Source organism: Berghia stephanieae, chromosome 4, assembly GCF_034508935.2.
Source record: "Berghia stephanieae isolate SIO BIC M18660-M18661 chromosome 4, UCSD_Bste_1.3, whole genome shotgun sequence".
NCBI lineage: Eukaryota > Metazoa > Mollusca > Gastropoda > Nudibranchia > Aeolidiidae > Berghia > Berghia stephanieae.
Window position 1 is genome coordinate 79672596 of NC_088363.1, and position 18087 is coordinate 79690682.

Sequence of the window (18087 nt, forward strand, 5' to 3'; positions counted from 1 at the left end):
GTTACACAACCTTCATTTCCCAAACATCACTCCAGATTTAATTTATTGCCCGCCAGAGTCGTACATGATCAATTGGTTGAGCAAATCGACATATTCATGGATAGACTTAGTTTTAATCTGTGGAAAGTCGATTTTTTTTTCTGGTCCCTTTTTATGTTAAAGTCTGCGGGTGACTCCTGGGGTATTCCTGTCTTCCTTTGTAAAACACTCGCTCAGATGGACTAAAATCAATCTCGGGTGAAGTTGAACTTTTTTTTTCTGACCACCCTCCCTCAGTACACCCGGCAGTGGTTAGGTAGCTGGGTCTGTTAAATCTGGCAGGAAGTACTTTGTGATTGACTGGCGTCCTATCAAAAGGGTAGCAAGCAATTACTATTGTTCGTTTTACTCAATAGACACCGGGATAAATGGCTCCATGTGTCTAATGGTTTTGAAGGATTACTTCTCTGCGGTGACGCCTGGACTATTCCAGTCTTCCAAAAGATCCTCTTGCAAAAGATCCTCAGGATAAATTTCCACTTAGAGATCTTAGTTGATTGTGAAATGCTGTTTTACTTGAACCTATGGGATTTTTATCTAGGGCAATATCCACTAACGTGCTCAAAGCGCTTTAAAGGGGCTAGGGACTCAAACCCAGGACCTTCCTATCCGAAGGCGAGTGTCATGGCACTAAACGACATAGTGCAGTGATTGGATAGGTTGCTTCTAACTTTGATATGACTTTCACGCTTTCCTGATGTAGGTACCCCATGACGGCCATATCGAATCAAATTTTAATTCCATACTGAGCAAGTCACCTAATGTGTGGCTTCTTGGTCTTGTGGTATGACACTCGCCTTCGGGGCCCAGGGTTTGAGTACCTCTCTGAGCGGTGCAAAGTTGAGTCCTTAGAAAAGAAGCCTTTTTACTCATAATATTCTATCATCGTACTCACGTGTAAAATGAATTCATTCCCGTCAAAAGTATTGTTTCTGTCAAAACAATTACAGACGTCATGTCTCATCCTAAGTCTAGGTACTTAGTTGGTGAGGGACACCGGGTAAGCACTTTGAGACCGTTTGGTGGATATTGCAGTGTACAAATGCTCAAAAATGCTCAATCAAACATTTTTGTATCATCATTCTTACAGTGTGAATCAATATCCATTCAAATAACTGAGTTGAGGCGATACTTTTTTTTATGAAGTGCCTTACTCAAGGATACGATGCCGGGAAAAGAATTTTCCAATAATTCTTCCCCATCTGGTCGGAAACCAGGCTTTGTCTTAAGACGCGAGACAGTTCCACCGAGGCACCGGTGCTTCATTGATTGGCTGTGGGTAGTGCTGGAACCGACGGACGGACGGTCTAATTATTCAAATATCGTTTGTGGTTTTTTCTCTGCGTCTGCAAAAGCAAACGAAAAAATGAACGGTGACAACACCAATCAGTGATTGGGAAGAAGGGAGGAGGGGGTGGGGGGGGGGGGTGAGGGGGGGTGTGAATAAAAGTCGTTACTATTCATCGCCAAGCGCTATAAAAAATTTGATTGTTGACACAGTTTCAATCTTTTTTTAAATATTGCCTAAATATAAATTTAGGGGTCTCGATAGATCAATCGGCAGAGTATTTGCTTCACGCGCAGAAGAACTGAGATCAACTCTGGGTGCAGTTGAGATTTTTTTCTGACCCCTTTCTCCACCCTGCAGTGATTGAGTACCTGAATCTGGAGGAAAGTCTTTTGTGGTAGACTAGCGTTCTAACCAAAGGGTAGCAAACAATTGCTCTTGTCCATTTCACTCTCTAGATACCAGAATAAACTCCAGCCCCATGGGCCTAATCGCGCTGAGGGACAAATTGGATCTAAATTTAATTCTACCCTTTGTTGGGTAGTGGGGTAAGGGAGGGGGATAGGATACGGCAGCTATTTTTGAATAGATATTTCATTCTTGGTCATTTTCTTTCTTGTACCGATAAAAGCTCTCTTGCTTGAAATCACATTTCATCAATGCTTTCTTTCACACCGATATTGATGATTGGACAGATTAAGCTATTGCACACCCAGTTGGCGACAACAGACCGTAGTGTTCCCAAAAATTAACAAATATTAAAAAATCAATATATATTAAATGGCCAATATTTGTGCGGCAAGGTGGTTTTGTGGTATGACACCTGATTTCGAATCGGAAGGTCCTGGGTTCGAGCCTCGCTCGGCGTATACTTGAGTCATGGGAAAAAGGCTCTTTACTCACATTCTCTCAGGTGTAAAATGACTACATGGCCATTAACAGCGTTGTCTTTGTCGGAATAATTCTTATTCTTATTCTTAATCCTATTCTTCTTCTTCTTCTTCTTCTTCTTCTTCTTCTTCTTCTTCTTCTTCTTCTTCTTCTTCTTCTTCTTCTTCTTCTTCTTCTTCTTCTTTTTTTCTTTTTTCTTTCTTCTTCTTCTCTCTTTTCTTCTTCTTCTTCTTCTTCTTCTTCTTCTTCTCTTCTTCTTCTTCTTCTTCTTCTTCTTTTCTATTTGTTCTTATATCGTCAATTATTGTTCATATTCTTGATCTTCTTTCTTCCATCTAATATTGCGATTTCTTCTTCTTCTTCTTCTTCTTCTTATTCTATAAAAAGTTTAATAAATGGTAAATTATGTGCTCATATTACTTGATCATTCAGTCATCCATCTAAAATATTGCGGACGTTAGACTAAAATGTTTGAAAAGAAAAAAACACATCTTACTACATTATACATCTTCTATAAAATCTCATAAAAAAAAAATCAAAACTATAAAATATCTACTTAAATGCGTTCTCTAAAAGAGTATATTCAAAACAATAAAAACAACCCGTGCTTAAAATATTGTTGGAAAATGCGGATAATAATTAGGCAAAACAATCCAACAAAACAACAACAACAATAACAACAACAACAACAACAACAACAATAACAACAACAACAACAACAACAAACCCAAACAATTTCTCTCCCGAGAAAAACAACAAAATCTGCAAAGTGATATTAACAGAAATTGACCTTTAGCACAATCAAATAATTGAAATTGTATGAAACCTATTATCCGATTAGCTACATCACTAGCTTTTTAAAAAAAGAAGTTCCATTGCATAGCATCAGATGAGGTAATACAATTTATTCTGACTTGAGGAGATGTAATAAAAGTAATGAAAGTAAACTCAACACACATCCCAATTTTTCCTCCAACCCTACAGCTCGACGTGTACATATAATCAGGTCTGACAACCGAACGCAATTACGGGCTTAGTTAAACATTGTTGTAATGGACAATATTTTGCGTATTTTTAAAATAGATTTCCATTAGGTTATCAGGCCTGAAAATAAGTGCACGCCGTTACAACTACTATTCCGTTTATTCCCATAATACTTTCAATGCCTTGCCCAAAACCATCCTCTTACAACTGAAGTCTTGCGTGTTGTGGCTATGCCCATGATTTTATCTTGTAATATCCCAGTGATTCTCGAATTCTCCGCTGCCTTACATAACTCAATCATTTCATTTTCATAGATTTCCCTGCGGGTTTCTCGCATAATGAACCACGCAGAGACGAAACTGAGTTTTTCGCTATACACCATTGGTTTTATAGACCGCCCGGGCGATCTTTATTTCCCGCCGTTTTAATATCTTGGAAATATTTTATTCGCACTCAAGTAGTTTTCTCATCTCTTGTAAAAGGAGAGCAGCTTTCATTCCCGGTGGTTGAGTAAGACTCTCAATGGAACGGTTTGAGTTCGCGGTGATTTTCAAGACGAGTGAGTGTGGTGAGCATATGTCCTGTTATCTCCCTTGTTCAACAATATATAGAATTCAATAAATTAAAAATTGGTATGAAAAAAAAAAGAAAAAAAAAAGAAAAGAAAGCAATATAAAGAACAAGTAGAAGAAGAAGAAAAAAAAAAGAAATAAAAAGCGAATGAAAAATGATGGAGGTCGGCTACTTAAAGAATATTATTGAAATGTGTTGCATCTCATAATATCAGTGGAGGTTTTTTAAGGCGAATTTTCCTAGATTCCCGTCATCCTATCATCTTTACCAAATTAGTTCCTAGAGCGTTTAGAAACTAGAGCTTTTAACTAAACATCGTCAAACCTCTTTACAAGGGGTTCCTAGCCAACAGCAACATTTAACATGCAGGACGAGACATGACGCCTGTTAGGCGATTATTACAAGTTTTCCAACAGAGGCAATGCTGTTAACAGCTAGATATTCATTTTACACGGATTACGGCGAGAGTATGTGAGTAAAGAGCATTTTGCGAGGACTCGACTACGTGCCGCTCAGAGCGAAACTCGAACTCAGGACCTTCCGGACCGAAGATGGGTGTCACACCATTGGACCACATAGCCGCACAAGCACACTCTATCTAACACTTGTACGGAGAGCATTTATTTTCATGTATCTTCTACATCGAAGTGTTTATTTTTTCACTTTTACGAACGTAATTGAAATCAATGTTCCTACTTTTTAGAGTTGGAAACGTGAGTGGACAAGCACTTATGTTGATAATAATATGATTTAACTGAGTAGAACAGTGCCAGAAGACATGCATATTTAACGCACTGAGATATTTTAAAAACTATGATAGTGATGATGATGGTGTTGGTGATGATGATGATGATGAAGTTGGTGATAATGATAATGCTGCTGCTGATGATGATGTTGATGATGATGATGATGACGATGATGACGATAATGATGAGAAATCCGTAACCCCTCGACCACTTCGCCCCCTTTTGAATTATAATTCTATTCAAAATTCCCTGAAAATTAATTAATATTTGAATAATTAATGGAAACAATTAGGCAGACTGTCAATGAAATAATTGCATCTAAATTGCATTCCAGTTTGCAGGTTCATAAGCTATCAAAAATTCAAATATCTAGGAAAACAAAATGCTATGGAAAAAAATGGCTTCTGTAATTTTAAGGAGAAGCATGATTTCTAAATAGGCTCCAGTGATTGATAAAGAACTCGTAAAAGACGATTTTCATTGTTGACTGTGGGGCTAAACATACTGTAGCTGTTGTTGACGTTCTCCTGGAGAATTTTAAATAATTAATTTACTATTGGTTTAGAGTGTTAGCAGAAGCGTGTTTAAATTGGCATTTTAAGCAAGCAACATTTAAAACATGTCCAAGAAAACAAAGCAAAAAAAAAAAAAACAACAAAAAACAAACAAACAAAACAAAACAACAAAAAAAAAAAAACAAAAAAAAAAAACACAAACACAAAAAACAATATACAAAACACAACAACAACAACAACAACAACAACAAGAAGCGACAGGGTGTGGATAGGGGTGGGGGTTTGAAGAAAGTCAGACAATCTACGTGAGCAAGAAAGAAGAAGAAAAAAGAGATAGAGATAGAGAGGGAGAGAGAGAGAGAGGGAGGGAGAGAGAGAGAGAGAGAGAGAGAGAGAGAGAGAGAGAGAGAGAGAGAGAGAGAGAGAGAGAGAGAGAGAGAGAGAGAGTGGAAGGGAGGAGAAAATGATGCAATTTTCTTGGATAGAGATTTAAAGCTGAGGCGGATATTTAATATAATATAATATAATAATATAGAATCGTGCCGTTTTTAGGAATACCGAGTTGAAATAGGTCAGCGCAGCTCAGCGGTACAGTCTTTGATTCGTTCCCGAAAGGTACCGAGTTCGAATACCAGCTGCCCTGTGTGGTCTTAAACAAGTCACCTCGCCCTCGCTTAGTTTGCTGGGCTGCACTACGCCTGACGTCTGAGCTATTCCAGTCTTCCCTTGGAATTGACCCTAACGACAAATGTCCCCGATGGTATGAATAAAGGGAAATTTGTTTGCTTACAAAAAATTAAATTCATGACCTTATCAATCTTAGTTGTTTAATGTAATGATTAAAAGTACAAGTTTGGAATAGAATAATAAATAGTAGATAACTATCCATTCATACGGCATGCGAAATAAAGAGATACATTACATATATATGAAACCATGTGCTTGAAACAGGCAGGCTGATTTTGGGATTATATTTATCATATATTATTCTTTCTGGCATAATTTGAATCGTTTCATGCACATCTTTTCAAATTTTTATTTTCACCCAATCCATCTCCTTAGTTTAAAAATAATGTATGCATGTCATTTACTTAATTTCAATTTTTGGGTTCCTGTCTGCTATAACAAGAAATATACTGTAATGTGTAGCAACCCCTAAAATGTATTATTCTTTTCAAACTTAATCGTCTGTCGTTTACCATAAACACTGTAAGTTCTATTTCATTCACTGCTAAACTTATGCTCCATTTCTAATAGCTATAAAATGATCTGAAAAGACCACTGTTACAAGGCAGCGCCAGTTGGCTAATTAAACTGATGTTGTTCTGAACTTAGAATTAGCTAAGTGGTTAAATTAGAGATCAGGCACTAGTGTAAGACAACAATTATAAAAAGTGTATGAAACAGTGCCAGATAAAGCTAGAAAGAAAACACACACACACACACACACACACACACACACACACATACACATACACCATAGAAATAAAATCATCCTTCAAACGTCAACCTGACTAGACTGGCAGACTGAATTTTTGGGATTCTTTATTTTTCTTCTTGCATTTATCTTTCTTGATTTGTCTGACACTGTTCCATACACACTTGTTCAGATCTGTCTTACAATTAGATGTGGCTTCAATTTTCATGAAGTTTACAAATAGGTGATCTGTTGCGTCCATCTGGAACTATTTCTGGGGGAAAAACTAGATAAAGAAAATTATTGAGTTTAAAGTTAAATAAATAATAATTAGGAGAAGTAAAGTTTTGGAGATTAATCCATCCTTACCGACCATTTTTAGGATTATTTTCCAAAATGTCATACTTACCCAATACAAAATTTGAAACCCAAAACCAAAATCAATGTTTACATACTTCTTCTTCTTCTAGGTTCCATGCCTGGTCCAGGCTTTGGATACTGCATGAATTATCTCTCTCCATTCCTCCCTGTCTCTTGCTTTTTCAAACAGCTCTTGGATTGTTAGGTTGGTGAAGCCCTTCAGTTGGTCTATGAGTGTTTTTCTTTGTCTCCCCCGGGCGCGTTTACCAGGTATTTTTCCACAACTTGCCAGGTATTCATTCTTATCTTTCCTTACTATGTGTCCGAAAAAGGATAGTTGTCGATCCACTATTAAGGGCATTAGTTTCCTTTGTTGGTATGTTTGTTTTAGCACTTCTTCGTTCGTTTTGTGTGCGGTATACGATATTCTCTGCATCCTTCTCAAGCACCACATTTCAAAAGCTTCAATGTTCTTTTGTGTTTCTGCATTTGTAGTCCAGCTTTCGCATCCGTAGAACAAGATTGGCCACACGTAGCACTTCAAGACTCGGAATCTAATCCCGAACGACATCTGTTTGTTTTTCAAAATGTTTCCCAGGTCCATGAAGGCCTGTTTGGCTTGAGTTATTCTTGCTCGTATGTCTCGGTTACATCTTCCATCTGTTGTCACTATTGAACCTAGGTATTTAAAACTTTCTACGTTGGTAAGCTGCTCGCCGTGAATCGTTATATTGCAGGTGTTGTTGTTTTCGGGGTTTTTCTGTATTACCATGCATTCTGTTTTGGTGATATTCACTTCCATTCCCTTGGCTTCACTATCTACTACCACTTTGTCAACAATCTTTTGAAGTTGGATTTCTGATGTTGCAATGAGTACCGTATCGTCTGCGTATCTTATATTATTTATGTTGTGTTTACATACTATCTACATATAATTTGCTCAGCAAGACACGATTTCCGAAACAGTATTACGCTCTTGTGCTGTACAAATCTAAAAAAGAAAAAATGTTCATATTATCGAAACAAATGAAACGATTTTCCAGTAGTTGGTAAGGAGAGGGTTTTGAACCAAAATCCATGCTGCTCGTAAACTACATTGGTTTTAATTCAATTTTTATATTTTGTGATTGATTTAAATGCTATTCTGTGTATCAGATTCACATCGGAATAATAATGACAAATTAGGGGGCAGGAACGGGTGTTAGATAAAGATCTGAAAAAGTGTGGATAAAACAGTGCCATACAAAGCAAGATAGAAAAATAGAATATAAAACCCTGTCAAAGCAGACTGATTTATTCCCCTTGTATATAATTTTCTCGGAAGACCTTCCATAAGCTACTACAGTCTTGTTCTAGAAGGGGGTTTGGGAGGGGGAAAACTTATTGTTCAAAGTCTCCCCCCTCCCAAACCCCCTAGCTAGAAGTTCTAGTGTAGGGGGTTTGGGAGGGGGGAGACTTAAAAAAAAAAGCTTGGGATGTAGTAGCTTATGGAAGGTCTCCCATTTTCTCGAAATAAAAATAGTTTAAAACAATTCGTCGCATATTATTTGTTTGATAATACCGGACTTTAAACGTTGGGTATTTTGTTAATTCTGGAAAGTTTCTAAAACAAAATTATTTTACTATTTTCAGAAATCCAAATAATAATATAATATGCGGATTTGCCGTTATACTATGTTGTCCATTAAATTTGCTATCTCAACGTGACAAATTAGGAACAGACACTGGGATAAGATAAGAACCTGAAAAGGTGTGTCTGAAACAGTCTGTGACAAAGTAGAAAATAAAGTAAAATACCCCCCCCCCCCGAAAAAAAAAATCTCCCTGCCTCAACTTGGTATCGAACCCCAGACCCCCTGATTACCGCTCAGCTGTGCTAACATTATACCACAGAAGCTACCCGATAGTTTGGATGATTTAATTCATATATTCTAGCCCGTAATTGGGAGGTCTGAAGTCAACCCCCAATTAATTGATTTTTTAAAAAGTATATATTTTTCTTGATTTTTTCCCAGCTGTTTGATACACACTAACTCATATTTTTTAATTATCTTCTCAACGAGAAACTGCTCATGCCATATCCCTCTTCACTGTGCATTAGATTGTCGGATGACAATAAATACTGTATACAACAGGTACAAAGGAGAAGTTATCCTCTTGGTGCTTGAGCAGCGTATAAGGCAGATACGAGGGGCATTACAATAATCACGATATGACATGGCAACTCCAGTTCTATCAAGGATTAGACCTCTCAATCATTTCACTCTCAATACGAAATGATCTCAGGATAGTCACGCCATTTGTAGCAATTCCTTTCTAATCACACGGCATTCCCACTAGATTTGACTAGGGTGTTAACCAAAAGAAGACGAGAACAAGGGGGACATTCCTGCCGTTGCGTTGGTATCAGAATCCATGATGGCTGCTGCCCTGTTGTTGTCATGGAGACTGATTGTTATTAGTGGTGGTTGGAGACATTCGTGTTAAGGCAATGCGGACGGGGTCATACTTCAGAACAAATTGCATTTTGATGACATCAGAGCAAGGATAGTCAGAATGCCGTATGGATGGGGTACTTACGTGATGAGATGAGTCGTTGTATCGATGGAGATAATGACATCGAAGGTTGTGGCGTGTGAGGATATGAGACTCCACTCTTGTAGAAGAGATGACATCGACAAATAAATTTTTCGTGATGACATTGAGATGTGAACCATCCGCGTTATAAATTGTCATTTTTGTATTGAAAAGCTCATGCAGAGATTATTCATTAACTTATCTTTCTCCTCATCTTCCTCATCTTCCTGGTCCTCTTCCTCCTCGTCCTCCTACCAATACATCATCATCATCATCATCATCATCATCATCATCATCATCATCATCATAATAAAGATCCTCCTACTCCTCTCCTCCTCCTCCTCCTCCTCCTCCTCCTCCTCCTCCTCCTCATCATCATCATCATCATCATCATCTTCATCTTCTTCCTCTTCTTTTCTTTCTTCTTTTGCCTTTTCTTGTAGTTCTTAATTCCAGATTCAGCCACTTCCACCATTTCTGATGCCACATGTATGTAATGATTGATGATAGTAAACACCGTTTTTTTAATGAGCCAATCTTAACCGATAAATACTTCAGTTACAAAGCATGTGTGCTTTTTGGTGTTTCCATCTGTCTTTTCGATTTTTCTATGTTGGAGACAATACATTTTTGTTCTTTACTCTATTTAGCTTCCTTCTGTTATATACATGTGCTCAAAGCTCTTAACAAAGGGCCCAAAGCCAATGACAGCATTCAACATGTATGAATAGACCTAAGGCTCTATAACTAGTCTTTTTTTTTGACAGATTCATCGCTGTTACCGAGTAAGTACTTATTTTATAACCTAGTGCGGTGAGAGAATATTATGAGAGAATATGTAAAGAGCATCTTTCAAGGACTCAATTTTGCGCCGGCCTGAGCAGGACTCAAACTAAAGACCTACCGGTTCAAAGGCAACTGTCATAAAACTATAAAACAATACCACAAAGACACACTGTCGTTAGAACACATGTAATATTTAAGATTCAAACCCTGACCCTGTGCTTGTGTGTCATTCAATCCAATCCGTTGATTGATTATACCGTCTAGAAAAGCGATGTTAGTAGACCATATAATAATCCTTTCATTGTAAGGAGTCGACCTTTTGTAATCTACCGTTATATCCAGTGTGAGCCATCACTGGAGCTCATTCCTTTTTCCAATCTTTTGCGATTACCCATTATCCTCAGCTCTCCCCGTACCTATCTCTCTCTCCCTCTGTTTCTCTCTCTTTCTCTTTCTCTCTCTCTATCTCACTCTCTCTCTCTCTCTCTCACACACACACACTCACTCTTTCTCTCTCGACCTCTCTTTTTCCTTTATTTCTATGTCCTACTTTTTAAAAATGTATATTTCTTAGTCTCTAGTCTCATTTTGAGTCATCGGGACATAGGCAGCAAAATAATTCTTTAAGAATGTTGAAAAGTTAAGCAACCCTCCCCTCGGAAAAAAAAAATTAGTAAATTAAAAAACCCATTAAAAAAACAAAAACAAAGAAAGTCACCCCCCCCCCCACCCAAAAAAAAAAAAAAAAAAAAAAACCCCAAATAACAAAAAACAAAACAAAAATAGAAACAAAATAATTGACACACACAGACATATCTCCATGTCTAATGGTATGACCCTCACCTTCGGGTCGGAAGGTCATGGGTTTGAGTCCCGCGCTGAGCGGCGCATATGTGTCCCTGGAAAAGGCTCTTCACTCACATCTGTTATCGTGCTTAGGTGTAAAATGAGTACCTGGTCGTGGGTAACGTTGTCTCTGTCGGAAATCAAATGTTATTACGCTTAACAGGAGTCATGTCTCGTCTTACATGTTAAGTGTTGCTATTGGCTACCCCTCCACCCCCCTCCTCTTACAGCTCTTTAAAGCATGTTAAGTGGGCATTGCACTATATACATCTTCAAACTTTTTTCAAATCGATGTATTTTTTTCACAAGTTGTCACCGCTCGAGTTAAGAAACCACTACGCATTTACCAATCACAAATTAAATATGACGGAAACAAAACAATATGAGATAAAATCAGAGCTTTAAAGAAATGACCGTAATGACCACGGCTTTAAAGTAAACAACCAAATGAGATGACTACCACGCTTACCTACTTATTTATTCATTGCATCAGTAAGTAGAAGGTGATGAATAATTCATCAAATCTATGTTAGAGATATCCCACCTTACATAATGAAAGGGGAAAGAAAGTGATGGGAGGTCGGGTACAGGATTTGGAGTGGATGAGATAGAATCCATTATGCTGGCCTTGCTGAACAAATTCAAACCTGGAAAACGAAAAGATAAAATTAAAAAAGAATCAAATCACCAAATCAAGTCAGACTAGGGGATTCCGTCAGTTAAATTCCCTAGCAGTGTACAGAATTTGTGTTTGAGTAAAAGATTTTCACTGAGTAGATAATTAGTTTTCATTACTTCAAAAAAATTGAGCGAATCTCATGTTTATAATCTTGAGTCAGAAAACGTATTTTTGTATGGACTGGAAAACGTTTTCCATGCTCAATCTTGTTTTCGATTTATTATAGTGAAGTTGATTTCATACTGAGGTACTCTGATTTCATTTTACACTATCGTATATTCCCTTACATAGTCTCAACTCCAATAGATGTCAAATATTTAAAATGGGTGTTTTCAAATACGTTTTCCCCCAATCGTGTTCCCTTCTGTTGTAATTGCATAAAATAAAATTAAAGGTTAGGAATGCTGATTATGTATGTGCGCGCGCGTGTGTGTGTTGGGGGGGGGGGGGGGTTGCTTTTATCAAAAAAGAATCAAGAAATTTTCACTACGCAGATAATTAGTTTTCATCACTTAAAGTGAGCAAACCTCATGTTTATAATCGGGAGTAGGCTACCGAATCCTAATTACGTCATTTCCTCCCCTCACATGTGGGGGTTACTGACATACCCATACAAAAGACGTTAGTAGAAGTTACTTTACAGAGGTTCAAAATCGTAGAAATCTAAACGTGGAGCAATCCTCTTGACTTATATTTTGTTTACCAAAATAGTCATAATCCCAGTTATTTCCTTCTCCATTAAGTTATGAGGCCATTAAGTGTTTTGTTTTATCTATAGACTGCTCTTGTCCAGATTAATTAGATCATACAGAGAAAACAGATGTTGGTGAAACATCACCAACCAGGATCATGTTTCGTAAAGCAAAAATAAAAAAAGAAATTAAATTCTGTTATTTGAGGTGTATGTTTATTACAGTTTTCTTTGTTGTTTGTTTCTTTGCTGGTTTTGTCATAGCATGGATTTTCCTCTATTCCCTTACATCAGGAAACTCTGATTAGTATTAAATGCTTTCTCTGGGGAATTTGGAATAGATTTGGATATCACTATCGACATGTTGCTTCCATACACATGGACTCTTGCGAATTGAAGAAACATTATGTCCGGCCACTAACTAAAGTTGTGTCTTTCAGAGCGAACTTATTTATTTTTTAAATATCTGATCCTGTATTCTTCTCGGTAATATCATGAGCTATTTCGTGGTATGTGGTCTTGTGGTATGACACCTGCCTGCGAATCGAAAGGTCCTGTGTTCGAGTTCCGCTCTGCGGCGCATAGTTGAGTCCTTTGAAAATGCTATTTACTCACATTCTCTCAGGTGTACTCGGGATTAAAATGAATACCTGGCCGTTAACAACATTGTCTCTGTCGGAAACAATTGCAATATCGCCTAGTAGACGTCTTGTCTTGTCCTATATATTAACTGTTACTGTTGGCCAGTGATCTTTTCTTAAGTGCTTTGAGCACATTTAGTGGAAAATATTTTTTTTTATCTTTCAGGCATCTGGTCCACATCGACTTAATACCGGTTTAAGACTGTAGATCAGAACCGTAAACCAAAGAATAAAACTTTGATATGTTCTATCTTACAAAACAACTGCTTTTAACACCAATATTATACTTGGAAATCAGATCGCTGACCAACTGGCAAAGGCAGGCAGTCGCATGCAGCAACCCTCCCCAACGTACTCAACAGGAGAAATTAACAAAATGGCCAAATTTATCCAGTCTCAGAGATGGAGAGAGAAGCACCCAGAATACAACATGAATGACCCAATCAAGGTGCTCGACAGAAAGGAACAGGTCATCATCTTCAGACTGAGAACTGGACACAACCAGTTAAAGGAACATATGTGGAGGATGTCCAGAGCAGGTGCCTCTGGACAATGTGACTGCGGACTTGAAAATGAAAATGGACATCATGTCCTAATGGAATGTCCAAGATACAACCAGTTGAGAAGAAACTTCTGGCCTGACCCAACCCCATACTCAAAGAAGCTGTACGGCAGTGAGGACGACCTCAAGACCACTGTGAGTGGGCTTCATTCACCAGACCGGACTGACCGTGTGACGTGACGGGAACGAAGAAGAAGAAGAAGAAGAAGAAGAAGAAGAAGAAGAAGAAGAAGAAGAAGAAGAAGAAGAAGAGAAGAAGAAGAATACGCCTTCCAGGTAGACAGACACCGGCATACCGATGTCCTCAAATATTAACTCATTAACTACCACTCAAACAAACACAGCCAATTCCAGTCTCAGTATCGATTTGTGTCAACATCGGTATATTTGTAGCTTATTACTTTGTTGACTTCCCCATATTCTTACTTGACTTCACTTCATGGTCCAATCCTTTTTTTTTTCTTTTTCATTTATAGAAGAAAATAAACCCACCGAACAGGAATATTGGGCGGATAGCCTAGTAGGAAAGGTAAATCAATATCACGTGAGTGAAGCTTAGTCTCTACAGAAGGAACGAAATTGATGTCACTCAGCTACTTGTTATTGTGTTTAAACAGCCGTTTAGGTGATTTGTTCTCACTAAATTATATCATCAATCAGACTAAAAGGTTGAAGGTTACAAATAGTTTCGTGTGTTGGGACGCAATATCCGACTGGCGGATCTTATGAGTATTTAACCTAAACGCATAGCATCAACATCTCCGTTTACAAGGATGGCTTGAGATTGACGCCTGGTTTATACCAATTTTTATTTGAAAAGATCCCAGGAAGAAAAATCTCTTTTGATAGATAAATGAAGTTGCATTATACAAATTTTAAAAATTAAAAAAATTGAGCTTTTATATAGCGCAATATCCACTAAATGTGCTCAAAGCGCTTTACAAGGGGTCACTGGCCAACAGCAATATATAACATTTAGGACAGAGACAACACTGTTAACGACCACGTATTCATTTTACACCTGAGTGCGGTGAGAGAATTTGAGTAAAGAGCCTTCTCAAAGGACTCAACTATGCGCCGAGCGAGGCTCGAACCCAGGACCTTCCTATCCGAAAGCGAATGTCATACCACAAGACCACGTAGCCGCACATTATACATGTATTTATTTATTTATAATTGATTTATTCATCTTTTAATTATATATTTTAATTATACATTTTTTCTTTATGTATGTTAATATTTTACTTTCTTATGTATCTATTTATTCATCAATATTATTATTGACCTTAAATATACCCAAACAAGACTTAAAATATTATCCTTTTTATATTGTTTGTCCCCATGTACGACTTTTACGACTTGTCCAGTGGTTGCGAGGCAGCAGTTTACAACCAGACACAAGCCATTTCTGAAGTGCTCGATCATTTGCTGGATGGCTACAATAAAGAACTTAGGCCTGGCATCGGTGGTAAGTAGACAATCAAATCGGTTTACATTTTTGATTATAAGTCAAGATATTCACTAGAAAAATGGCCACGACATGAAACCTATTTGAAGAGCTGGGTTGAATAATATAATTTGCCAATTTCTGATCTGACCATCGTATTTTTCTTTCGATTTTACATCAGTTTCAATTCGATCACCTCCTCTGTTATTCCTTCTTCCTTCATAACTTTCCTTGAGTAATTAGTGTGCACAGAAGGGATAAATGAGATAACGACAGTATGCGCCTTTATAAATGTGGGATAACAATTTATTTGAAAATATCTTTAAAAATAGAAGATTTCCTTCTACTTCTTCTTCTTCTTCTTTTTCCTTTTCTTCTGCTTCTTCTCCTCCTCCTCCTCTTCCCCTTCTTCTTCTTCTCCTTCTTCTTCTTCTTCTTCTTCTTCTTCTTCTTCTTCTTCTTCTTCTTCTTCTTCTTCTTCTTCTTCTTCTTCTTTTTTTTTTCTTCTTGTCTTCTACTTTTGTTCTTTTTTTCTTCTAATTACTTCCAAATTACATGTGGTTTTTTCATCAAACCTGAGGTTTCTACATATGCATAACAAAGAAGAAGAAGAAGAGGATATTACATAATTAAGTATCCCTTCAGGGAAAGCTAGAAGGCCAGGGCGCACACAGCAACAAGGCCCATAGAGCCGGGGTTTATCTTTCCGTAGCATAAAAATGTCATGGGCAATTGCTTGGTGCCGTTTGGATAGAACGTTAGTCTATCGCAAAGTACATTCCGCCAAATCTAATAAACTCAATGACCATATCACTTCTAGGTGGACAGAAAGGTTAGAAAATAATCTCGAATGTACACGAGATTATTGTAAGACTGTTGCTCCAGCTGAGCGATAAGGACGTCCAATAGATATTATGAAGTTGACGTCACACAGGTCTTTTTTTATTGCTTTTTGCCATCCGCGTTTATGAGAAGTTGGTCACATATTTTTTACAAAGATCGTACATTCGGTGATGTGACCAATGCTTTTAGGATTTTGCATTCAGTTTCCGGGATGGGATCTTTATATAATCCCTGGAAAAAAAATGAATAAATAAATAAATATGAAGAAAAAAAGTTTTATAAAAACCTTCCCAAAAAACAAAAGCAGTCAAAAGCAGAGATTGATATAAGAAAATAATATTCTAGAATAGGATGTATGATACACTACATTTATTCAGTTGTATGATTCTTTTTCTTCAAATAATCAATGTGCAACCTATCATGATAGATAGAAGACAATCATTACTTCATCATTGCTGTCGTAATCATTTTATTGCCAAAAGTCATTTGGCTGAAAACACTAGAGTTGACCCCTGTTTCTGCTTTAACAATTCTTGCCACCGATTAGAGACAACTCTCCGCTATGCGTAACGGAACCAGACCAATATCATCCAAGGTTGATGGACAAAAAGTCATTAAAATATAACAATATTATGTGTGCCGATCGCTTAACAAATTGAGCTTTAGGGACCAGTTCGTTTTGTGTATGTCAACTAATCACAATATGATTTGTTTTAATATAATTTCGATCGCTTCCTGTTAAAGTTTGCACGGACGTGACTGCACATCTATTCTTTTACGATGCCATTTAGGAGATATAACCCAAACCAGTTAACTGTCGTACTCTGGAAAGACACGTATTTCAAATTTATTGACCGGAAAACTTCTCCTTGGAATATCGATCAATTTAAATGATCCTCATCTTGGCAAAACTATTAAAAAATGAAAGTTTTTGCCAAGACAAAGGTTATTGAAATCGATCAATATTTGAAAGACCGGGTTTTCTGTCCAAATTTTTAATTACGTGTTTTTTTCAGAGTAAGTACGGCAGTCAAATGGTTAAAAAGTGCAGAAAAATCAGGCAGGAAGCATCGGCGGTCATTATAAAATAAACATAATACACTCGCTTGACCCTCAGCATCGATAAATATACGGTCCTATATCTAAATGTACGTTTTAATATTGTCCTGACATTTTTCTGATATAATAATTGCATGTTATTGACTTCCTGAGATTTTCCGATGCTGCTTCAATTACCATGATATCCAATATGACCATGAATCTTGTTCTGAATAACCATGAGGCCTCAAGGAAGAGAGCATGATGTAGTACTATTTACCAATTATTATTCTGATACTATCATCATAATTAAAACCATAAAACGATCACTACGACAACTAATACTACTACTACTTCTTCTTCTTCTACTACTACTACTACTACTACTACTACTACTACTACTACTACTACTACTACTACTACTACTACTTCTTCTTCTTCTTCTTCTTCTTCTACTACTACTACTACTACTACTACTACTACTACTACTACTACTACTACTACTACTACTACTACTTCTTCTTCTTCTTCTTCTTCTACTACTACTACTACTACTACTACTACTACTACTACTACTACTACTACTACTAATACTACTACTACTACCTACTACTACTACTACTACTACTACTACTACTACTACTACTACTACTACTACTACTACTACTACTACTTACTTACTTCTACTCTCTCTTCTAACTACTACTACTACTACTACTATCTACTACTACTACTACTACTACTACTACTATACTACTACTACTACTACTACTACTACTACTACTACTCTACTCTACTTACTATACTCTATACTACTACTACTACTACTACTATACTACCACTACTACTACTACTATTCTTACTATCTATCTACTTACTACTACTATACTACTACTACTACTCTATACTACTACTACTACTACTACTACTACTACTTACTACTAACTACTAACTACTACTATACTGCTACTACTACTACTACTACTACTACTACTACTACTACTACTACTACTACTACTACTACTACTACTACTACTACTACTACTTACACTACTACTACTACTACTACTACTACTACTACTACTCTAGCTACTACTACTACTACTACTACTATATACTACTACTACTACTACTACTACTATACTACTACTACTACCCTACTAC

The 18087-nt window shown here is 37.1% G+C and overlaps 1 protein-coding gene across 2 annotated transcripts in view; it reads left to right on the forward strand.

The window, feature by feature from the left end:
* LOC144971341 (gamma-aminobutyric acid receptor subunit alpha-2-like) overlaps positions 1-18087 on the forward strand; it is a 156181-nt gene that overhangs the window by 82321 nt on the left and 55773 nt on the right. For both annotated transcript variants that reach the window (XM_078912063.1, XM_078912065.1), the window contains exon 3: positions 14963-15063. In XM_078912063.1, the coding sequence (XP_078768189.1) occupies positions 14963-15063 (101 nt within the window). The remainder of the gene's footprint in view (positions 1-14962; positions 15064-18087) is intronic.